This window comes from Macadamia integrifolia, chromosome 8 (genome assembly GCF_013358625.1).
Source record: "Macadamia integrifolia cultivar HAES 741 chromosome 8, SCU_Mint_v3, whole genome shotgun sequence".
In the NCBI taxonomy this organism is placed as follows: domain Eukaryota; kingdom Viridiplantae; phylum Streptophyta; class Magnoliopsida; order Proteales; family Proteaceae; genus Macadamia; species Macadamia integrifolia.
The window spans coordinates 1,407,048-1,432,153 of NC_056564.1; the positions used below are offsets into that span (position 1 = coordinate 1,407,048).

The 25,106-nt window shown below is 38.7% G+C and overlaps 2 protein-coding genes and 1 pseudogene across 2 annotated transcripts; 2 read left to right on the forward strand and 1 right to left on the reverse strand.

The window, feature by feature from the left end:
- Nucleotides 1-940: 940 nt before the first annotated feature.
- LOC122087130 lies at nt 941-9,712 on the forward strand (annotated as a pseudogene).
- A 1,541-nt stretch (nt 9,713-11,253) lies between these two features.
- Nucleotides 11,254-20,778, forward strand: LOC122087177. The gene is made up of 2 exons (XM_042656219.1): nt 11,254-13,001; nt 20,235-20,778. The coding sequence occupies exon 1, from the start codon at nt 11,555-11,557 to the stop codon at nt 12,938-12,940; it is 1,386 nt and encodes a 461-aa protein (XP_042512153.1). The 5' UTR covers nt 11,254-11,554; the 3' UTR covers nt 12,941-13,001; nt 20,235-20,778.
- A 2,627-nt stretch (nt 20,779-23,405) lies between these two features.
- Nucleotides 23,406-24,029, reverse strand: LOC122085579 (auxin-responsive protein SAUR50). The gene has a single exon (XM_042654058.1). It carries the CDS (start codon nt 23,974-23,976, stop codon nt 23,584-23,586), a length of 393 nt encoding a protein of 130 aa, XP_042509992.1. The 5' UTR covers nt 23,977-24,029; the 3' UTR covers nt 23,406-23,583.
- Nucleotides 24,030-25,106: the final 1,077 nt, after the last annotated feature.

Genomic DNA, 25,106 nt, shown 5'->3' on the forward strand with positions numbered 1-25,106 from the left:
ATATATTTAAACACATTCCAAGGCTTACGTTTTGATGTTAAGGAAAGAAAATAACAACAAATGAAAAATTGATAAACTTTGAATGATGACAAGTATAGACACATAAATCAATGGTTGTGCCTTATGATTTTTGTACTATTTTATTTTATTGATGTCTAAATATAAACGCAAGGTAAGAAAAAATTTCAACTAACATAGTCCAAACGAGTACATTTGAAATTGCACGACCCAGCTGTACTATATGGAGGGATAATATGCTAATTCAATTTTTGTTTGTTTGGTAGAAGATGATATGGTAATTCCAACCATTGTACAAAACGAAGCTTCCCCAGTTGGTGTACCTCAAAGGTTTCGGCCAATTAAGTGTATAAGATAATAGGACTAGCACTTTCAAATTTGCTTTTAATTATTCAATCAAAATAATTCAACCGTTAAAAAAAAAAAATGAAAAAACTACCAAGATATCAAACCAATATTTTTTTACAGAAAAGGCAATAGACAATAAGTCTGTTGTATGACCGCCGATTTACCTCTATATAGTTTCCGAAATTAGAATCTTTTTGTTTGTTTATACAATTCTTAGAGTTTGAAATTTGAATTTCAAACTGGTCAGAACATGTGTTATATTCCAATAGTTACTACCGTAACGGAAAAATATTGACAACGATAAAAAGAGTCGGGACTCGGGCCACGATGTAACGATAAAAAGAGTATGTAAAAGGAAAAAAAAAATCCCCCACCATATATTTTTCCTTTCCACGTATGGTCTTTTAGGTTGCACTTGAGTTGGTAGATTTGTGGAAGCAAAACAGGGACATTTTCGTAAAACAAGCCAACATCTCCCACAACCCACCGTTCTGCCTCCGTTCGCATGGGTAGGTTTCAGTTTTGCCAAAAAAAAAAAAAAAAAAAAAAAAAAAAAACAGAGGGTAGGTTTAAGATTAAAATATCCCGATTACGATCCTTCTCATCTCAAACTCTCGTCATTCGCTATCTTGCGCCTTTAAATAACGATGATCAGAAAAATGTGCCCCTCGGTACTCTGCTGGGCTCACCAAGATTCTGTAGACTGTTACGGTACTCTGAGCTTTCATTGCATTTGTAATGGCTTACGAGGGAGTTCTTATGGGGACGGGGAATCCCCTCCTTGACATCTCAGCCGTCGTAGATGAACAATTCCTGGAGAAGTAATTTCTTCTACTGTCACTCAATTTATGTAGCTTTGTTTCTGATGCGATTGCGAGTTCGTTTAAGTGTAGATCCTGGCATTTTATATGTTATTTGTGCTTTTGAGACTGAGTTTTTTGTTTGTTTCTCCCTGAATGTTTTCATTTGTTGATATGTATGTGAACTGACAACGTGTCCTCTCTCCTCTTTCTGGAGCCAGATTTTTTGAAGGTCTTAGATTTGTTAATTATAAACCTACTTACTGGATCTGTCACTACTGTTTCTGCAATTTTTGTTATCTGTTAATGTCTCTGCATATTATATTAGGTTATTCTATTGTTGGAAGGAGTAGTGCTTGTTAGATTGAGGATTTCCACAGAGATGCTTGTATGCCGTGGGATATGATTGTGGACGTTTCTGAAATTGAACATCCAGTACCTATTGAATGTTGAAGAAATGTATTATTATCTATTTTTCGAATAAAATTTTAATTATCTAAAATATTTCATAGTTCGTGGTACGACAGCTTTTCAATCATGGTTTTACTAACTTTCAGTGATTGGGCTTTAAATTTTTGGATGAGTGTTGATTCATGGTTTAGATATCAGGGGCTTATTCTCATTTTACAGTTATTCAGTTGTCATTTTCCACTCTGTTTTTGTTGGCAGGTATGGTATCAAGTCGAATGATGCTATTCTTGCAGAGGACAAGCACTTACCAATGCAAGTTTTCAGTTTCTGTTGAAATTTTAGTTTATTTGTAGTTTTGTACATCTTGATCTAATTTTGTTTTCATTATTTTTGCCTTAGTTCTGCATCAGCTAGTCTTCTTATTTTTTTTTTCCCCCTTCTTCCCTCCCTCCCCCCCCCCCCCCACCCCACCCCACCCCACCCCACATGGGTGACATTGCGAGACTAACTGAGACTGTCATATTCATTTGAAGTTGCCATAAGGCCAGTATGGTCTGAAATGTTTGAATGCATGGTCAATGCTGGGAGAAGCATTCATGGAGACAACATCAGTTTGTTGAAAGAGATCTTGATACATTAATTCATTTCATTGCGGTGAATGATTTATATGTACTACCTTTGAATAACTTCAAGGTGGATTGTCATCTATAAGGTACCTTTATGATTAGTCAACATGCTGCAATATTCTGAACTAAGATTCTTGGTCAATAATCTCAGGTATGATGAATTGGCTTCCAAGCCCAATGTGGAGTACATTGCTGGAGGTAACATTAGCATCACAAGGATACTGTTCCTTGGCATTTATGTAACTGCATATGGTCCTTTTTCGCTTTTGTGCACTGTAGTTAAAGAAGCTAGGTAACATGTACGTGGGTTGGTGTGGGTGTCCTACGTGAGATGATTATTGAACTTAAGGGTCTGGGAAGATCAAAGTTACTTATTTTACCCACTTAAAAAAGTGTAATTAGGATAACAATATAATATAGTGACTCCTTAAACTAAAACACAAAACTGCATTTGGGAATTGATTGATTGACTAGTGACTGGTTGTTTGCACAATAACCACTTACCCTCCAAGTATTGTTGATGAATGCTTACCTGGTCATCTCAATGAACTAATCTTTTCCTAAGCAATGCTTTAATTACATTGCTTTTATGTTGTTTTGATTATTCAGGTGCTACACAAAATTCAATCAGGGTTGCCTAGGTATGGTTGCAATTCTCTTTAGGTGCTTATTGATCTAGTTGTAATGTATCAGAATTCCTATAAGGTGAGACATTTCTTGTTGTCCTTGCAGTGGATGCTTCAAATTCCTAGGGCAACTAGTTACATGGGTTGCATTAGCAAGGACAAGTTTGGGCAAGAGATGAAGAAAAATGCAAATGCTGCTGATGTTAATGCTGGGTTCTTCCTGTTTCTTCCATCTCTTGTGGCTTATTTTTCATGTATACTTCAGCTCTTTATATTCGTACACGAGATCTAAGATCTTAGTACTTGCTAATTTCTCAGGTTCATTATTATGAAGATGAGTCTGCACCAACGGGTACATGTGCTGTTTGTGTAGTTGGTGGTGAACGGTCAGTTCTCTAGTACTATCACCCATTATCTTAAGAGAATGCCTGATTGTTTGGTTTCTAGCTGTTTGCTTTTACAAGTTAATGTCCAGGATTCTAGCTTTTTCTTCATTCCTTTGCTTTAGGTCTTAATCAGAAACTGGTTAGATTATATATGGTCACTTTTATTTATTTATTTATTTATTTTTAAGTCTTAGCCTTTGAAATGAGGGAAAGGAATAGTAGAGATAGCTAGAACGGGGGAAAGGAAGAGTAGAGTTTTCAACCATGTTCAATGTGTTAAAAGTGAAGATGGTAAAGTACTAATAAGAGATGAGGACGTTAAGGAGTTATAGAAATATTATTTCTACACATAAGAAATGAAGACATTTCGAGTTATAGTGTCTTGGAAGCATAGTTCTAAACCTTAGAAATTTTGGTTGATCGAAATTTCACAAGTTTCAATGGTTTCGACCCTAATTTCAGCAAATTTCGGAAATTTCAACCCAAATTTCGGAAATTTCAACCCAAATTTCTAACAAATATCCCAGAAAAAAAAACCTAGTTTTGACTAGCTATGATGTATGGTGTGGAGTGTTGGGTTTTAAGAAGTATCATATAGATAAAATTAGTGAAGCTGAGATAAGGATGTCGAGATGGATGTATGCAAAACTATGAAGGATAAATTAAGGAATGATCAAGTTAGAGCTGATTTGGAAATAACTCCGACACATGATAAGCTATGAGAAAGTTGTTTGAGGTCGTATGGTCATGTTCAATAGAGGCCTTTAGATGCTCATGGAGTTATTTGATTCACTATGGGACTCTGGGAGAACTGGTGAGGAAAGGCATGCATAGCATAGGCCTTGTATCCAGTATGACCTCGAATAGAGCTGATTGGACGGTAAGTATCCCTGTTGCGGACCCTATTTAGTTGGGATAGTGCTGAGCTGTTGTTGTATTGCATGTGCTTTGACATAATTATTATGCCACTTAAGAATGTGTTGTACAAGTATGGTGTATTAGAACTCCTAACTAGCTTTATGGGAACATGTAAATAATGAATGTAATATGGAGAAATGGAATTGTGTCAAGCATACTTGGCTCTCTTGGCTTGAAGGTATCAAACTAGTTTATGAAGGGGGAGCACACATCTTAATGATATAGATCCATCTGGGGCTTCTGCTATTAGACCCTTTAGCAAAGCTCTTAAAAGGATAATGCTTATATTTTTGCTTTAACTATATACGGCATTACAAAGTTCTCATCAAGGTTGCCTTTTTTACATGGACAACACTTTTGGACAAATATTTTAGTGAGGTTCTTCTTTATCCTGAGAGATAGGTTCTAGGCCAACAATTGTTTCATGTGCCATTTAAATTTCTAATTGTTTATTACTGTATTCATTGTCACTCTTTCTAGAAAAGGTGTGGATATTGCTTACATCTAGTAAATTATTGGTACCACATGGCTTCTAGTGCCTAGGGTAGAGGATCCGAGACTCACAAATCTCCCAAAGGAATATAGAAATCAACAAAATAATTCTTTTATATTGATGGTAGATTAAAGCCTAAAGGAATATAGATTTTTGCTTGCAAGAGAGAAGTTCAAGTAGTACCAATAGAGCAATCCCTCTTTTTTCTTGTGGGTTAATTTTATGCACTCAAAAATTTTTCATTTTACTTGATTGTGGGCCTGTTTGAAAGCTAATTTACCAATCCAATGAGACCAAGATCTCGCAATTTTGAGTGCTAATGAGAAACGTAGGACTGATTTATTGAAGAGGTGTCAATCTGTGATGGGATTTCCTAATTTTGAACTTATAGTTGTAATAAGGAGTTTTAGCAAAGCTATTTTTGCTTTTTATTTAATGTATGAGAGAGGGTTTCCCACACTGACAGTAGGGAATCTGCCACTCCACTCCAATCATGGCGTGGGAAACTGTTTTGTCAATATGGTGCCCACATGGTCAGGAAGGAGAGAGTGTTAGTGCGGGCCCCACATGGTTGGGATGTGAGAGGGAGTGGGAAAGCATTCCACACTCTGTAAGGATCAATATAAGCCATTAGATTAGCTTAGAATAGAGTCAAGATTAGTTCTTAGTCAGGTTTTCCTTTATTTAAGCATTGGAAAGGCCAAAAGCCTGGATAGTTATTCTTTAATTTTTAGTAGTATTGCTGAGATTTTCTCTCCTGTTTCCCTCCCATCGGATTGGGTTGAGAAGTAGGTGCCACTTTATTGGTTCAATTCCAAAGTATTGGTGATTTGCTTGGTTTCCTTCATCAATTCTGCCTACTGTGCTTGTTCTTATTTGGTGACAAGTTAATTATTGGCTTTTTTTTTTTTTTTTTGGTTGGGGGTGGGGGGTTGTGTTATCACATCATCCATGATTGCAAAGCTTATCATTTTCTAATGGTTACCATTTTTACTCACTTCAAACAGCATAAGTTTCTTTGATGATGATCATCTTTGATCTTGGAATTTGTGGCTGAGCACATAAAGAAGATAATATTCCTTGCTTGTTTAACTTGTATTCTGTTGGTGGAAAGTAGCGAAGGATGAAGGCCTTATCTATCAGATTGTGGTTGAGAAGATTAGCCTGTATTTGCTGCATTCTGCCTTAAGAGTTATGCTATTATCATTTATCAACCATATATTGCTTAGGAAAGACATGTAAATAAGGCCTTCCAAGGTTACCTTATTAATTACAGGCTTAATTAATTCTAGAACATTTAATTTAGTGATCTGTACTTAAAAAGAGTTTTTTTTTTCTTCTGGTAATTTACTTAAACAGAGTATTAGGACCCTTTTTCTAGACGTGGATGGTACTTCATTCTTATAAACAGTTATCCGGTCTCTGGACTTGGAATATCTCTCTTTTAGACTATGTTTGGAAGCCAAGAAAAGAAAAGAATCAGTGTGTAATCATGACTTTTGTAATATTTTCTTTTCTTGGTTACCAAACATAGCCTTAGATAATACCCACTGAAAATGTTGAGATGTAGGCTCTTAGTAATTTATAATTTTTATTTGGGGATTAAAATATCCACATTTCTCTTTACCCCATGGGTCTTAGTGAAGTTCCCTCACGGGATCACATGATAAGATTTGGAGTTAAGTCATTAGGTCCAAAGTAAACCAAAATAATGGAACTCAAAGCAAACAAAGAGGCTGCTTTACATATTCTGATCAGCATGACATATGAGAGGAACCATGTTTCAGACTGAATTATATTTCTTTGTGGTTTTATTAGCTTACCATTAATGTTCAATGCTGAACATCTGAAAACAGGTCACTCATTGCTAACTTGTCAGCGGCAAATTGCTACAAAAGCGAGCATTTGAAGAGACCAGAAAATTGGGCCTTGGGTACTTTAACCTTATCTTGTGGTTTCCCACCCCTTCCTCTTTGTTATATATTCTTATGACTTTCTCATGTAAAATCCTATTCCAACAGTTGAAAAGGTCAAATGCTTCTATATTGCTGGGTTTTTCCTCAGTGTCCCTGGAGTCCATTATGCTCGTAGCTGAACATGCTGCCACAAATAACAAGGTAAACAGTGATGTAATGGAAAGGTCTCTCTTCTTTGCACCTTTTTAAGAAGTGCAGCATGAGCAACATCTACTTTTTCATTTAAATATAGGTCTTCATGATGAACCTTTCTGCTCCATTCATTTGTGAATTCTTCAGGGATGTACAGGAGAAAGCTTTGCCGTAAGCTATTCATTCTTCTTTGTCAAGCTTTTTTCCAAATACGTAATTACTGAAGTAAGTTTATTCAGTGACGTCTGATAAAATTGGAAAGATACTGAAATAAATACGACTTTTGGGTTCAGCTTCGTGGACTATGTTTTTGGAAATGAGACGGAAGCAAGAACCTTCTCGAAGGTTCATGGCTGGGAGGTAATATTTGTTTCATGGCCTTTTTACTAGATCCAGTTGAGTTTAACTATTTTTCCTGATTGGGTTTTCCTTCATGGTAGACTGAGAATGTTGAGGAGATTGCTCTGAAGATCTCCCAGTGGCCCAAGGCTTCAGGAACACACAAAAGGATTACTGTGATCACGCAAGGTTGTGATCCAGTTGTTGTTGCTGAGGATGGCAACGTGAAATTGTTCCCAGTGATCTTGTTGCCCAAGGAGAAGCTTGTTGATACCAATGGAGCTGGTATGTGCTGCTTTATTAATTTGTAACCCCTCCCCCCCCTTTTTTATCTTGTTGGTTGCAGGGACTTAAAACCTCATTTGTCATTTCATGGTAACAAAGTTACAGAAGAATAAAGAAAAAAGAAAAAAATGGGGCTGGGGGATTTGTCACCATGCACGGTGACAAGTGCATTGCAACCACAACCTCATTCTGCCACATGGAAGAGTGATGTCGCAAATAAGGCCCTCCTATTTATGTTCATGCAACATTATACCGTGGTAGTCTTGTGCAGCCTTTATTTACTCCTGAATTTTTAATGGTTTGTTCTGCTTGGGGTGTACCTGTTCATAAAATTTTGGGTAATTTACAATGCCACCCCTTGGAGAATGCCAATATTAGAGGGACACCCCCTCTCTTTCACCAAATTGGACTCGGACCCCCTACCGTCAGTCAACGTTAAGGAATATACCTTTTATATTGATATCAACAACTATATTTTATTTTAAATACCAATATACCCTTATTAAATTGAAGTACCTAAAATACCCATTCCAAGACCTAATTTCCATTTCTCCCAAATCGTTATTTTTGGATGACCGGCGATCGTACAGAGCAGCGGTAGCGGCATCGGCGATGGACAGCATGGAGCCTCAACACTTCGATTTGTAGGAGTGAATAGGAATTGGTTGAGAGCCTGAGATTCACAGAACTACCGTTTGCGACTACCCGTTGAAGGCACAGGCAACCGAAGACTAGGTGAAATGCTATGAAATTGCGCTGGTTTTGGAAATGTCCACTCCAGTGAACGAGTAAGGGTTTCAAGGAGGAGATAGAAAGAGAGCTTGGACATTCGGAAGGCTTCCATCCAGCGGGGATCAGAGTCGTCGGAGGCAACGTAAAGAAAGCGCTGGAACCAGCAGGAAGATGAGGATAAGGAAGAGCTCAGAGGGGTTATTAGGCTTTTCACGGTTTCGGTAGGAACGAGGGTTTCGATGAGAGAGTTGAATTGGGTGAGAGAGACGGCAGAGGCTGCGATTAGTGATTCTAGGGTTAGGGTTTGGGAAGGGTGAAGATGAAGATCATTCTGGGCGAGGAAGCTGTGGGCGGCGGTGATAGCGGAAGCGAGAAGAGGGGTGAGTTGGGAGAGGTGCTCGTGGCGGTCAATTTGGGGATTTTTCTTACTTTTCTTGGCAGTGGTGGTGGTAGCGGCGGTGGCAGTAGCGGTGGCGGCGGCGCTGCTCAAGATGACTGGGGAGATGCGTTCCCGTTGATCGACGTCTTTTCTCTCACTCTCCTTAGGAAAATACTTGCGGGGTCTCCCACGTTTCCTGACGGAAGAGGAAGGCGCGGCACCCAGGATTAGGGGAAGGTGTTCTTGGTGGTTGCTTCGAATAGTATTCTCATTTTTCTTGGTAGAAGAATTGGCGGCTCCGCCCCTCCCCTTGCCGGCAACCATGCTTGATCGCCGCCACAAGCAGTGGAGAAGTTCTTTGCAGAAGGGCTAAAAGACGCTTTCGTCATTACGTGCTTTGTTGCAGGGAAGCGTGTCATCCACTCGGAGACGACCAATAGGAAGCTACAGGAGATCAAAAATGCGATAACCTTGGTTTTGTTGTCCAAAGATAAGGAGGGGTATTTTTGGGATAATGAAAAATATCTAATTTATCAGTTTTTACTCATGAGGGCAAAAACGTCATTTCAAAGCATCATGTAACGTTGACTGACGGTAAGGGGTCCGAGTCTAATTTGGTGAAAGAGAGGGGGTGTCCCTCTAATATTGGCATTCTCCAGGGGGTGGCATTGTAAATTACCCTAAAATTTTAATCCTGTCTGAGTTGCTCACACGGTATAATGTCTCTACATGGTTGTGGTGCATTTGTCACTAACGTGTTGACAACTTGTTCCCCCCCACAAAGTGGAAGAAATGGTAAAGTCTTGAATCATGTATAATCATTTGATCTCACCCAAATGCCCCGTTTTTCTTTTAATTCTCTATAGGAGATGCATTTGTTGGGGGATTTTTGTCTCAGCTGGTTCAGGAGAAGCCAATTGAAAAATGTGTCAGGGCAGGTTGTTATGCAGCAGATGTTATCATCCAGAGGTCCGGTTGCACCTACCCAGAGAGGCCTACTTTTAAGTAGGGGCTCATGGGAACCGTGCTTGCTTCCTTTTCTACATGTTAATTAATTTTGATGCAAATTAGGATAAGAACTGGTAGTGGTAATATGTTTCACCGAATGGTTTCACTACTGTAGTTACGGTTTCCATTATTTAGTGAGTTGCACCATAATCTATCATTATATTTGACTGGGAATGTAAACACCCAAATCAAAGCCATATTTGGCTAGTAAATAAGTGTCTTATTTGTTGTCAAATTGTGGAAAAATTTGTTTCGAGTAGCTCTTTTTACAGGCAACGAACTTCATCTTTGCTGGCATATGATGGCATGAACTTTGCCTAGATTTCAAGATGCCGTAATCTTGGCTTGGACTGCATTGCTTTTTTTTCATTACCCTGTTATTCAGAAATGTCATGTATGGTGCTACCTATCTTATGGGCCCTAATCCCAAAGAGCTGAAGCAAGGAGAGAGAGAGGCTCCATCCTAGGATGCAACAATGAGCTTGTTCCTTGGGGGTGTCAACACAATTAGAGGAGACTTTATTGCAAACATCAAAATTGTAGTCCCAAATTTTTTAGAAAGAACTTGACCTTTGGGTCTGTTGTTCGAGGTTGAGCTCCATTCAAAATTTGGTAGATGATAGTTCCAAAGACAAGCTTGTCCACCACATCATGCATAGTCTTTCCGGTAAAAGTCACATCTATCCAAATCCATTCCTTCGAGAAGGTTCAGATTCTCCTACTCTTAGTACTTATTTAGCCAGGAGTCCTATCTGAAGTGATGAAGAAAATAGATAGACAAAGAAGTGATGGTTCTCATCTTCAAGAGCGTTCTAACACAGGCAATAAGATTTTTTTTTTTTTTTGGGGGAGGGGGGAGGGGGGAGGGAATAGGGATATGTTAGTGGATAAGCAAGGATTATGTTAGGAGGTGGATTCAAATCCTTTGTGGCGGGTAGTGAGTGGCAATGAGGATCCAACAGCTAGGAGGGCCTTGGCATGCACTCCAATCGTTGGATGTTCACTACCACTTATTGCCTCCTGCAGAGGATTTTTGTGCGTTAGGAGGTAGTTCATGAAAGCTCCCAAACATAGTAATTTGATGGGAAATGTGGCCCTTAAACCAAGGTTTTAGTATATGGTATTTGTGGCTGTATTGGTCAGGACTGATACTTAAAATGAATTGACCATATCGGATTGGGTTGGATTATTTTACTCCACAAAAATTCCAATATCACCCATTTTGACCTTCAAAAATATTGATACCTTCAATTAGTATTGGTGATGTATTGATATTAGAACGGCGCTTTCGTAGGCTCTCGGTTATGGCTACATCCGTCTTTTAGTTGAATCGGATTGCAAGGCGAGGTCGCAGTCATTATTGAGGATGTGCGCAAGTTATGTTCTTTTGTTTTCATATCTTTTCACTTTATTCCATGGGCTGCAAACTCTATTGCTGATGCCTTAGCAAGGAAGGCCTTGTCCATCATGTGTAGGACAGATTGGTCGATTACCACACCGTGGCTTCAAGACCTTTGTGGGAATGAGGCTATTGGTTGTACACATGGTTCTTTTTATCAGTAAATTTTCCTTCCACCAAAAAAAAAAAAGAAAAGATGTATTGATATCAATGCCGAAATCATGCTGGCAACAACGAACGCCTTTTATGACTATGTTTTTTTCCTTCAATTATGAAACCATAATACAATGCCCTAAAGTCATGCGAGACATTAGGAGAGAAGAGCCATGTAATAAAAGAGTGACCTTGCCGTGATTATATTATACAAAAACCGAGTTAGAAGTCAAGAAGAAGACTCGGCCCGATTACACTCTTTGTTGGAGATTTTTCATTTCTTATCATCGTCGAGTCTACCCGTAAATTTCCTTCTTGTGCGAAGCGCCATCGTTTTTAGAGAGAGAGAGAGAGAGAGAGAGAGAGAGAGAAGTACGAGGCTACGAGCAGGTATTGGGATTTGGGACTCGGGGTGAGTTGAAAGAAAGACTTGTGTCGCGTGTGGTGGTCGGTGGGTATATCTATTGATCTACCAATCCATGTCGGTTTGAATTCAAAGTTGCAGAGTAGCGAGAAACGACGGCCATGTCCGGTCCGCGTCTAGACTTACGCACCAGGGAGCAAGTTATCAAGCAGTCCACTGCGTCGTTCTTCTCGAGCTTCTACACATTTCTCTTTCTATCCCTTTTGCTTTTCTCATTCCGTACGACTGTTGAGAACGGAACCCTACACGTCACCTCTTTCATCGATAGGGATCCCTCTCTCAAAGCCCTTTTATCCCGCCTCGATCTTGCTGGCAAGAATGCCAGATCTTCCGAAGGTCTTAGATCTCCTGACGCCGTTAATAGGCGACGTCGACCTTTTCTTCACCTCAGCCGTATCGGAACCCTAGACGATGATTTCTTCTCCGGAGAAGGCGATGAAGATCGGAGTCTCTTTGGGATGGGTCGTCGTTCCCCTGTTAATGGTAGTTCTGTGAATCTCAGCCATTTTTTCAGTCGCGAAGGCAAATTAGGGTTATCGAATTCTGAGGAGAGGTATGGATTTAGGCTTTCGGAGGTTGTTGGCTCTGGATTTCTTTTCAAGATGGAGGGTTTGTCTTCGTCGGGTGACGGAGATGGTAATGTTGAAGGAACTGAGAGGGCGGCTTTGGAAAAGGGAGAGGAAGTCGACCGCCCTGCGGATTTTCAGTTATTTATCAAGGGTGTCCGTATCGGTCGTCGTGATGCTGCGGCCTTGTTCTTTCTGGTGAGTTTCTTATCCGTAGCATATGGTTGGGTGATTCTGGGCTATTTGGTGACGCATTCTTGCATTCTCGGTATTGTATTCTATACTGTCGTCAACGACCATTTGGGAAGGTATCAGTCGTTTAGTGGAACGGTTAAGGCTGGTTCGCGTTTGGGCATTCGGAGGCTTTCTGGGTTTATACTCATGAGATGGGCTGTTAAAGATGCCTTGACCCAACTCCTTGGTCTGTGGTTTTTTGGTGAAATTGAGGATCAGTATTCATTCTTTAAACTGTTTGTGCGATTGAAGCTCATGCCTTTCTCCATCATTTCTCCGTGGATCCGGGGTTTTGAGACTGAGATCTCAGGGTTTCTGTTTACGTGGTTTTTGGTGGATGTTATTGTGGCCTTCATTTTTGCGTTGGATTGTTGGGTCGCAATTATGGACACAAGGAGGAGTGGCAGGGAAGTCGTGAAGGAAGGATGCTACTTAATATCTACAATGTTAAACCAGGCAGTCCAATTAAAATGCTATGAAGCCATTCTTTGTGGGCCGTTTGTGAGATGGATTCTGACTCGGATCTGTGGGAAATTGTTTGCCTCATTTTTTCAGTCGGTAGTAGAGGTTTATTTTATGGTGGCATGGTTGATATTTTACTTTGCTGCACGGTGTAAGGATGGAAATCCAGATGGTCGGAGGTTCGGTCGGAGAAATTTGGAGGATTACATTGATGGTCATAGATGATACCGCTCCTAAGTGGGCAACAGTTCACTTAGAGGCCTCAACTGTAACTGTAAAAATACTGGTAATGTTTGATGCTTGGGTGTACCTGTCTTGAATGTATTGTTGTATGTAGTTCTCAGTGTGAAAATATATATGGTGTATATTTTCATCAAAGTGCTTCATTTGTAAATTTTGTTCCATTTTTCTTTTTTAATTTTTTTTTGCATTTTTGTTTCCTGATGATAGTGATATAAGAAATTGAGAATTGCCATGATTTACTTTCTTGAGAAAGACTACTGGTATCCATGATCCTTGCCAGTTATATCTCATAGGCTGTTCTGGCTGTTCTGTTCTTTTGTTGGTTGTTTGAGGTCTTGATTTCGAACATGTTTCATAAGGGGTTGAAAACCTTTGCATTTTGTTCAGGTTACTGAGTTTTTGTTACTTGTTAGATAACATAGTTGTTAAGGTGTTTGTTGGCAGGGCACCTTGGTCGCCCAGGCATCATCGAGGTGCCGCCAAGGCGCCTTGTTGGTGTCACCTTGATTTCTTCCTCTCCATTGCCTAGGGTTCTAGACTCCTTGACAACTATGTTAGATGATTTAACACTGCATTTGATGTAATGGGAAGTGCTAGGAATGCGGTGTGGCACAAATGGCTGGAATCTTGCCTAGCAGTGGATCCTGTTTGTTTCTACTGATTGTTCTGCACATTTGCATGCCCTGTCATTCCCTCATGTGTGGTTTTTGTTACGGCTGATGAACTGGGTGGGGTGACATTCACTGGTTGTCACATGGAGTCCATGTGATAACGGACCACATTCCCATTTCAGTTGTCAAATTCCAATTCATATGTTACAAAAATGCCACGGATCTTTCTGAAAATTTGCAAGTTCAAACCCAGTTTTAACATGCTTTCCATCTTGGCTGGAACTTGATCTTGGAGATGAGTGTGGGACCCTCTATCTCATGGAGTCATGTGGATCTGCCATTGCTTGCTGTGTGGCAACTTGTGAACACTACCAAGTTCACCAGACTTGGTGGGTGTTATCATTTCTTTGTTTGCAGTCCTTAGGTTTACAAATTTTTTTTAAATGCTAATGGCTTTATAAGTCATCTTATTTGCATTTGCTCTCTTTGCTTTTTATTTGCTTCATGTACTCTTATATGGTAGTACTTACATTGGTGGCCCTGTTGTCCAAAGTCTACTTTCGTTTCTTGTTATTTTCAATCTTTTCAATTTCTTTTTTATTGTTTTAAGACCGGAAATATTTAAACTGCCTTCATGGTTCATATATATAGCTAGTGCACATAGAAATGTGAAACACAGATCCTCTGCAACTGTATTCTGTTTTCAGGTTTTGGATTGTCATTGTCTCTTATACTCCATTCTGTGTATACAAATTATAACTGTTACTATACAGTCCGGCTTTTTTCCACCCTTTTTCCATTTTTCCTCTCCTTATTTTGCCCTTGCAAATTATTAGGCTGACTACATGCATTTGAGGGAGTTCAGATTTTTGACCATTTTTTTGGGTGAATAAAAAATTCATTATCAAAGAGGAACAAAGAGGATGTAGAAGGGCCTCGAGGGGGGAAGAAAACAAAACTAGCAACAAGCTACACAAAACAGCAAAACCATCATTTTTTGGCGGGTGGGGGTGATGGAGAACCCTTAGGGAAGAAATGGGAAATTAGAGTAGAGGGGGAAAAAGGAGAAGCACACACTTCACTGGTGCACAAACTCAACATCTTCATTCAATAATCAAATCACTCTCTAAATCTTCAATCGATTACTGCCAATATATAGGAAAATAGGAACATGAAATTAGAAACTTAACTGAAATGAAAACTAGTCTAAACTAGGAAACAACTATAAAAAGGAAACCAAAGCAAGGAAATAAATCCTACTCCTACGTTCAAATCTGAAAAATAAAAGCATGAAATAAAATCCTAAGTAAACTACTAATTTTATTTCCAACCCTTGTTGATCCAAAACCCTGGGCTGGACCGGTTCTTCTTGGCTCTTGGCTTCCAAAGCCGGTCATGCTGGTCCAACCAAGTAAGGGCAGCCGTATCTGCATCAACTCTCCTCCTCTGAAAAGAACTCGACTCCGTCGAGTTAGGGAAAGGACCGAGGAGACCGTCTGAAGGAATACGCTGAATGAGGAACGATCCCACCATCTTCTTGAGCTTAATTTCAGGGAGATCTTTGGTAGGATGAAACTTCATATTCTTGTTGGTATGCTTGAAGGCATAGGTATTGGCATAGCCACAATGCTGTACTTTCTTATCAAACAACCAAGGTCAACCAAGAAGGATATGGCACACCTTCAGAGGGAGGACATCGCATTGGACTGTGTCTTTAAATCCACCAATAGAATATGTGACCAAGCACTTATCTGTGATTTTGAGATTAGTGTTGTTCACCCTAGCAACCTTGTAAGGATTAGGATGTGGTTCTGTATTCAATCCCAGCTTACGAATAGTGTCTTCAGAGATAACATTAGTGCAACTGCCTCCATCAATGACCAAGGTTAACAACTGATCATTGCACTTCACACGAATCTGAAAAATACTACTGCGGTGCCAATCTTCATTTTCAGTGGCCTTCTGAGTGGTCAACACATGACGAATGACATAAAAAGGATGTTGGTCTTCATCATTGAGAGTCATTGACTTCACCTGTTGCATGCTCTTCTCTTAAATCAACTGTCATAACCAAGTTGCTCTTCGGGAATATATGGTATAGGAGAATCCTTATCAATAAAAGCAACCAAACGGCTGGGACATTGAGCACTGATATGTCCAAATCCATGGCATGAGTAGCACCGAACTGTAAATTTTGAAGAATCAGAAGGTTTATCTGAACCACGCCGAGGGGGTGAGTATGGGCGAGTAGGCCGTGAAGATGACATTTCAGAAACATGTCGAGGTGGAGAATACAACCGACTAGGTCGTGAAGAGGCCATAGATGTAGCACTAGCCTGTGGTTTGCTAGATGACCTCTCTTAGGTAGGAGACTGTTGCCAAACAGAACTAGTACCTCGAGAAAAAGTATCTGCAAAATTTCTCCGGTTGTATGAGCGTTTCAGACTTTCCTCAACCTGATATGCTACTTGTACGACGTCTTCTATGGTAGGTAGTCGACTAGATGCAAGGGCAGCACTAAGTTTAGGGTGCAAACCATTGCGAAATTGGGCCACTAATACTTCTTCATCCCACTCAAAGTCAGAACGAGTGGCCAAATAATAAAATCTAGCAACATACTCTTCAACGGTCAAATTCTCTTGTTTCAACTGTGCAAACCTGAGATGCATGCGTTGCTTGTAATCAGAAGGCAAGAATCGCCGAGTCATGACTTCATACATTTCAGCCCAAGTAGTGACCAAACCAATGCCTCGGATTCGGTTCTATTGTTGTTGTTGCTTGATCCACCAGACTCGGGCCGTGCATTTCAGTTTGGCCTCTGCAAATAAGATTTTTCGAGCTTTAGTCAACCCGTACCATCTGAAGAATGTATATAAACTGTGAATCCAGTCAAGGTACAATTCTGGATTATTGTCTCCATAAAAATCAAGGACATCCAATTTTGTTGCTCTTTCTGCTCCATCATCATGTCTACCAGTGCCATATGGTGGTGGAGGTGGTGGTGGTGGTGGTGGTAGTGTTACTGACGGATCCTGTGGAGTGGTGTTGGAAGAATCCCTAGATTGAATGAGACTCTTTCCTTTATCCGCTGCCACCAAACGATCAATAGAAACTTGCATGGATCCCATGGAAACTTGCATAGATTCCACCATTGTCTTTAGGGACGTGACCATGTTAGTGAGAGCATCAAATTTTGTATCAGTTTCTCCTTTATAAGAATTTAGCTGTTGAACAACTTCACTATTGGCTACCATGGTGATGATTAACAAAATAGTACTGAAGAATATATGGTAGAATAGTAAATAACTTTTTTCTATTTTTTTATTTTTTTGGAAGGGCAGAATTGCAATTACTTGAGATTCAATTAAACCACAATGGATATCAAGTGTGGGCAGGGAGCTAAATGTAAATAAGAAAAAAAATGAGGGATAAAAGGAATTAATAGATAAAAGAGGGGTAATGTGGAAAAATCAGAAAATAAAATAAAACAGGAGAATCAATGGGAGGGACCGTCACCGACAGAGATAGAGGAAGTGGGAGTGTTCAGAGGCGAAACCAGCGAAGGGGTTTCGTAGGCTTGGTTGAGGGGAACCGACGCGAGGAGGGATGAACCCCGAGAGCCGATGGTGACGAAGGAGGTCTTCGCTGCTTGGAAGTGACTTGCGGCGATGGAAGGACTAGATCGACAGGTATGTTTCTGGTTTCTCTCTCTTTTCGACTTCTCTTCTGCTGTTCTTTCTTCTTCTTTTCTTCTATCTCTCTTTCTTCTCGACTTTTCTTCTTCTTCTTCATGACTTCCTTTTTGCTTTCTTCCTTTTTTTTTTCCTTTGCTGTCGGACACAGAAAGAGGAGGCGGTGGGATTTTCTGGTTGGGAATCGAAGTGAGGAGAAAAAGAAAGGGAGGCTTTGGGATTTTTTTTTTTTTTTAAAGTTTCTGTCGGAACCCTAGAAAAAAAGGGATCGACCAAAGAAATTGGGAGAAAGAGAGGGGCGGTGAGAAAAGGGGGCTTGATTCTTCTCTGGACAGAATCGATGTTTTTTTTTTATTTTTTATTTATTTTTTATTTATTTTTATTCTTTCTGTTCTCAGTATCGGTGGAAACCAACATAGAGAATGGGAAGGGAAGAAGAAAGATGGGGAAGGAAATAGGATCCTTCGGCTCTGATATCAAGTTGATAGAGTACCCTTAGGGAAGAAAGGTGAAATCAAAGTAGAGAGGGGAAAAAAGGAGAAGCACACACTTCACTGATGCACAAACTCAACATCTTCATTCAATAATCAAATCACTCTCTAAATGTTCAATCGATTACAGCCGATATATAGGAAAATATGAACATGAAATTAGAAACTTAACTGAAATGGAAACTAGCCTAAACTAGGAAAAAACTATAAAAAGGAAACCAAAGCAAGGAAATAAATCCTACTCCTACGTTCAAGTCTGGAAAATAAAAGCATGAAATAAAATACTAAGTAAACTACTAATTTTATTTCCAACCCTTGTTGGACCAAAACCCTGGGCTGGACCGGTTCTTCTTGGCTCTTGGCTTCCAAAGTTGGTCATGTTGGTCCAACCAAGTAGGCATCCGTATCTGCATCAGGGGGTAGTAGGCTGCAAGATGGAGAGGGGCAAACCCCAGAACACAATAGTGAGCTTGTTCCTTGGGGAATCCCTTACAATAAGATGGGGGAGCATGGCAAGCTTAGAATTAACATCAAAGAAGATGGCATTCCAAACCAGATTCTTGACATTGTCAATCTATAACATGGAGAAAGCTGTATGATTCACTATTTATACTCTACGTAAAATTCACTATTTATACTCTATGTAAAGCTAGTTAACAACTGTTTTATAACATATTGATGGGGTCCAACATCTGTTGAGTTCTGAGAACTTATCAATGAGTAAGCATAGAAAAGAGTATGGACAAAAAGGTTATGCAATAGAGAAATCTGATTGGAAACATTTTGGAAATTCTGTATACCGGTCACTTATATTGGAGGAGATCTCATAGTTTTGATGACATGGTTAGCCTAACCAAATGGTCAATACATACGAAATCAGAATGGCATGCAAATGCCTTGCATCAAGAGTTTTCAAGGCGAGGCTGACGAATTGAATATGTGAAATGCCTGGAGAAAGAAGCAGAAATGAGGGAATAGTTTCAGTATTGATGGGCAATGATTCCTCAAAGCGATAATATTTGTTACCCTGGGACAAGAATATAGGAGTTTGAAGTGGATGTTGCCCCTGGAATTGGAGTATGATGGAGGAAGTGAGGAGCTGTTTTCTGTTGTGTAGTATGATCGGTAAATACCAAGAAAATTGAAGGAAAATTTTAGTTATGGTGATGAAGACTAGCCAAGGACCACGTATACATAAAAGTAGTGTTGCTGACATATAGGAGTTGATCAGTCGGTAGCATGATTGATTTATACCAATAAAATTGAAGGCAAATTTTAGTGATGGTGATGAAGACTAGCCAAGGACCACCATGAACGTAAAAGTAGTGTAGCTGACATATAGGAGTTGATCAATCAGTTGCAACTTGCAAGACTGATTGAATAGAAATTGTTACCTTTGTGTGGACTTGGAGTTACAACCAAGATGCGATGAGACGAGAGGATTCCATTGCAATGGTTTGGGATATGTGATAATTATGAATGATTGCATCAGTGAGAAGTGATAATTGTTATGTTGAAAGGCCTCTAAAATGGAACTGGTGGAAAAATTGATGTGGTTGAGTACTTGAGTTATTGTGAAAGGACTTGAGACTTGCAGCCTAACAGCCCAGGAGCAGAACTTTTTTTGTTTGTATTTTTTTTTGGGGGGTGTGGGGTTCGGGGTGTTTGGAGGTGGAAAAAGAAACAATAAGTCCCATAGCGGAATAATGGTTTAGGACCAGCGTAAGGCAAACTTTTGGGATGTGATAAGAAGATAAAAAGTAGCATCTTTGGTGAAAGGAATTTAATCCATGATGGGAACCCAAACCTATAAGCCTGCATAGCCCGACCTTAAAGAAAAGATGAATCTTAGATTTTCATTGCTCAATCCTCTGCTGGGCTGTCATTTTGTCTGGCTAACATTAGTTTTATATTTTATTTCTTCTGTACTGATTTATAAAGGAAATATTTTGTCTTGGCTAGTAGGTATTTTAATTGTTCGATATATATCCTTCACTACTGACAGGTAGGTGTTGGGAGTTCTCTTTTTTCAGGTAAGTGACTATCTTATCTCTTAATGTAGTCTGGGTTGTCATGGTTTTGGTTTTATATAATTTTTCTAAATCGATTGAATTTTAAAATATAAATTTGTTTGGATTTATTTAAGTTTTGTTCCAGGAAAATGCTTTTGGGACTAGTTATTAGTTTGTCAAGATAGGTGTTTTTGAGATATTTTTATAGGAATTTTGGAAATGGGAAATTTTTTAGTATTTTTGTGCTCTCAATTTAGATGATGTATCTGTGTCTAACCTGAAGGGAAACCAATTGATATAATCTTGGAGCATGGTGCTAAAACCTACTTGTATAGATTCAAGTTGCGCTCTACATTCGAGAGAATGCAACTGTGGGTGGTATATATAGAAATTACGAATCCTATATAATGGTTTTGGTTTCTTCTATTCTCACTGATGAACTCAAATTAGTAACTGTTTTATGTGGCCAGGAATTTCGAGGGGATCAATTTTCTTTATTATAGGTGACTCTATTATTGCTATTCATCCATGGCAGCAATATGAGCAAAGCAGCTCATAGACATCCCCGCAGGGGTGTTGGGGGGAATGAAAATAAAGTAGTTCCCAGTTGCAAAACAATTCATCAACACCAAGCTGTTGCCTGAATTAGGCATAACTTCGAGGAGAGAAAATCAGCCGAGTATATTGTTTCTTATAGCCAGATTGCTCTTTCTAGGTCATGCCAGAATGATTGTATAGTGCAATTGGAATTGATGTACTCCTGTGATATTTAGTGCTTATCTGGACTGACGCAGGTGTTAGCACAATTGGCTACATTATGAATGTGCAAGGACAATGAAGAAACCAAATTTTTTTAACTGTTCTTGGAGAAAAACATTTCAGAGGATCAATATTTTTGAGGTTCATAAAGAGGACTGGAATAACAAGCTTGTGTTTAGGGGCCTCTCAGTTGTTCACCTTCATCAGTTATGTATGTAAATTTTGGCACTTTGCATGGTTTCTGCTCTTTTTCCAGAAAGGAATCTTAGAATGATTTCTTGGTGTGAAAGAGAAATGGTTTTGGTTGGTAGGTGAAGTGAAACAGAGATGAAGTTAAAAGAGGAGAGATTACTGTTTACCTTATAAAATTTTCTTTGAAGGTGTTGAGGGTCTTAAGAGGGGGGTGCGTTGCATAGAGACAGAAAGGACCGCAGATACAGGTACTGGTTGAGAGAGGAAGAGAACGGGCTGAGCACTGCAGGCCATTGTTGGGAACCGCTAGCAGGGGACATGCACACACGAACGAGAGAGAGAGGGTGGATTGGGTGGGGAAAAATTGCCTATGCGTGGGTAGGAAAATGCAATTTAAGTGGTAGGTTTGTGAGCCTCCTACTGGTTGTTTTGATGATTCAGTTTCTCGGAGCATTTACAGTGCAACACTAGTAGATGAATTTTCCTACCCATGTAATGTGATTTTTTTACCTTTGCAACCCATTTCCATTCTTAGGGACCTGGACCCATCACTGGAGAAATTTCGATAAACAAGAACTAAAAAACTAATGGACTAAGGACTTTTGGGTTCTAGGTTGTAAGGAAACCGGAGGGAAGGGAAATTAAAATTTTCAGACTTAAAAAAAGGTTTTGTAATCATTGCTCAAATATGGTTGTATAAATTATTCAATTTTTTTTATTGTATTTATAAGAATATTTTTTAAATGTAATTTTTATGTTACGTTTCAAATTCAATGGTTTTAGGTGTAAAATAAAGTAAAATTTAATAATCAAGTATGGAATGATTTGGAGTTAGTCACATAATCATGTGGAGTAATGATTATAAATTTTTTTTATAGTAGGTTTAAAATTTCATTTGTTTCTAACCGGACAAAGTCTGACATCAAAGTTCATTGAATAACTTGAGCTTGATACAATGATAATTGTTTGGTGTAGAATACTTTGGTATAGTGGTCTTAGGTATCGGTATTGGTCCTCCATATCAGTTGATTTATATCAGTTTTGATTGCGAGCGATACTAGTGTGATATGATATCGATATGGATCTGTGGTATCAATCAAAAGGGATCCTTTTCTCTCCCCAGCCATCGACGAGGACCAACCCTGCTAGGGTTTCTCCATTTTTGTCTCAGATGGAACGAGGGCTTTCTAGATCTATGTATACATTGGTTTTCTCATGTTTTTTTGGGGCCTAAACGAGTTACATGGAGGAATAAAGTTTTCGAAGAAGAGATACGAAAGAGTTCTTGGATGATAAAGTATCTCTAGTCAAGTATACACCCTCCCCATATATGTTTTTGCACCCTTCAATTGTTCAAGCATTTATGTTCAACCTTTTCGTGGTCATTTATTTATATATATATATATATATATATATTTTTTTTTTCTGATCCATAAGGTTTTGTTATAGGAAGGTTCATGGAATTATTGGTAGTTAAGACTGTTGAAAATCTTAGGTGAGAAAGGTTTTGGCAGATGGTGGATCATTTGTCTAAGATTGACCACAAATGTTGATGGGAAAATGATTTATGTGGTGGAGTGTGGCCCTAGCGACCAAACATGTGGGTGCAAAATGACTGTTATGCTCCTATGAAATGGAAAATAATGTTTTTATTGATGCTTCTTCAAGTGTTTCCATTGGCCTTTTTGCATGCGTAGCAACTGCATTTCCCATAGATGACACTTCCCCAATGTTGATATATGACCCAAAGGGCAGACCGGCAGAGTCTTGCCACTTATAAGATGCGGCTTATTCAATGTTGGACTCCTTGGGTTCCAGGGGGGTAACTTTAATATTACTGTTTTTTTTTGTCTCAAGCTGATCTCTTGACTGAAAAGTTTCCTTTTACTTGATTTGCATGCACAAACAAAAGGAAATAACCCAAAATCCTTTCAACCAGAAAGAAAAAATAAATAAGAAAAAATCCTTGGTCATTGGTAGTAGGGCCTCTTTTTCATATTGATCTTAGAACTGTTTGTTTCAGTATAAAATAGTCTGAAAAAAAAAATATTGCAAAATTCTTTAGAGGGAACCAATATTTTACAAAGTGTCTCCCTCTAATCTTACATGCAATTAGACCATAAAATCTTCCTTCGTAGAATTTTCAATATCTTGAGAGCACCAAAGCATTGTCGCGGATTAGATGGATACATATGACAAATGTATTGTGGTATCTATATCCATGAATGGTTTCACACCTATATGATAGGAGTTGCATGGTTCAAATTTAGTTATAATAACATTTTATTAAGAATATTTATTATCTTAAGTAGGAAAGGTGATGTATTCCATAATAACAAGTTAAATCTAAGTCATCCATTTTACATTTTTTATTTTTTAAATGTAAACCGTATGTTTTCACTCAAAGTTGGGAGAGTGCTTAGTAATGTGTACTGTTACATATACATGGACATACACAACATGTTTGCCAATTAAAAATTGGGTATTTGTTTGAATTAGTCTTTGAAATTTTACATATGGCTAATCTAAACTATGTCCTCACTATCCAATTGTGAAATCAAGACTTTGGAATGGGTATTGTCATATGCTCACTGGAGATATAATGCCTTGAGGGCTTAGATCTTGAAATGATCTAGATTTGATCATGAAATGAGCGATGAGGACATGGATTTGGAAGAGTACAGAAAGAATGGAACAAGGAAAGGGAAAGCTAAACATTATATCATGCCTACACATTATTATAGTATAATAAAAGAAAGTAAAGAACAAGTTATTTTTCACATTAGAGGAGAGTTAGAACTCTGATCTACAAAATTAAAAGATCTTACTTTAGAAGAAAAAAAAAAAAAGGATCAGCTCTCCAGATTTTCAAAGACAGAACCTGCAGATCCTTCGATGCGGCCGAGTATTGGCGATGGAGCGAATAACTTCAAGGAAAATATTCTCATCACAGGGGATACAGAGCTTAGAGTCTGGGGTGAAGCCATACTCATCCTGAGCTTGATCCAGTAATGCCCTGAAAAGGGGATGCTTCAATAAAGTGACTTTGATGACAAACCTCTTATAACTTTCTCCTACATAGACTACTAAGTGACCCCTCGGTACATCTTTGGGGATGAATTCTTCTTCTTCTTCTTCTTCCTGGATGCGAGGCCTCAGATCCCAGGAACAACAGTGCTGGTCATAGCTTTCCGAAGGACTTTCTTTGGTATCTAATCTTCTCCATTTTCTGAGGGAAGCCCTCAAGAACCTTCCATTCATCTTACAGATGGTAATGCTTATGTTTCCAGAGAGAGAGAGAGAGAGAGAGAGAGAGAGGATGGTACCATAGTGAAATGGGGCTTATATAAGCATGGAAAGGTACTGTTCTAGGACATTAACAGTTGGAAGTAATGCATGGGTGGATCCATATTTGCTTCTCTTTAATTGTTGTGGCTTTTAGTCAGTAAAATTTACGGCATTGCACTTTCTTACGGAATTGTACGAACTCTCTCTCTCTCTCTCTCTCTCTCTCTCTCTCTCTTTCCACTTTACAAGACAGCTTGGTTTGATTCATATTTCGAAATTATCAAAGTTTAGAACCCACCGCACCCAGTACGCACAGCTTAGGCCTTAAAGAGTGGTAAAAGGATAAGATATGTAGTATTATATGGGGAATTGGAGATAGAAAGGTAGAGCTCCTTGGGCAACGTGCTATTATATCCATTCCTATTTGATTAATATAGTTGTCCTTAGTCTTCCCTAATTTTACCTCACAATCAGTAGTATTATTGTTGGGAGTATTTTCAATCTTAATTTTTTTTTAATGTAAGTATTTTACCCAAAAAAAATTGTTGAGAATATGATGTCATATATATATATATATATTCAGTCATTCAAGATGGATTGCAAGAACTTTCCTATCACTTGGGGCTTGTAGCAATAGAAATTGAATAATTCATTTTCCTTTTGGGTTTAGAAACACTTTTTTAGGTTTTCATATTTTTTAAAGTACCCTTTGTATTCTATTTTTTTGGGTTGCGAGACCGGATATCAGCAAAAAAGTTCATCCTTCAAAGGAATTGGTCTACTTTGCGTGTTATCTTCACTACTGAGAGCTTAATGAAGACATTGACAATTATTGAACCTCATAAATCTTTGTATTATGTAATTGTTTGTCTGCCATTTCCTTCCAATCTTTCTGTATTGATTTAGATTTTTATTTTCACATTAATTAATTGCACCCAATAGCTGTTTTTTTCCCCTAAAGTTTAGCGAAGTATATGAAATGTAAAATAAAAAGTGATCTATAAGGTTAAAGTTTAGACATTCTTAGACTAATATAAAAAATAGTTAAAAATTCCATTTATCCCACATTGGGCATTGCCATAAAAAAGAAAAGGTTTGAAAAA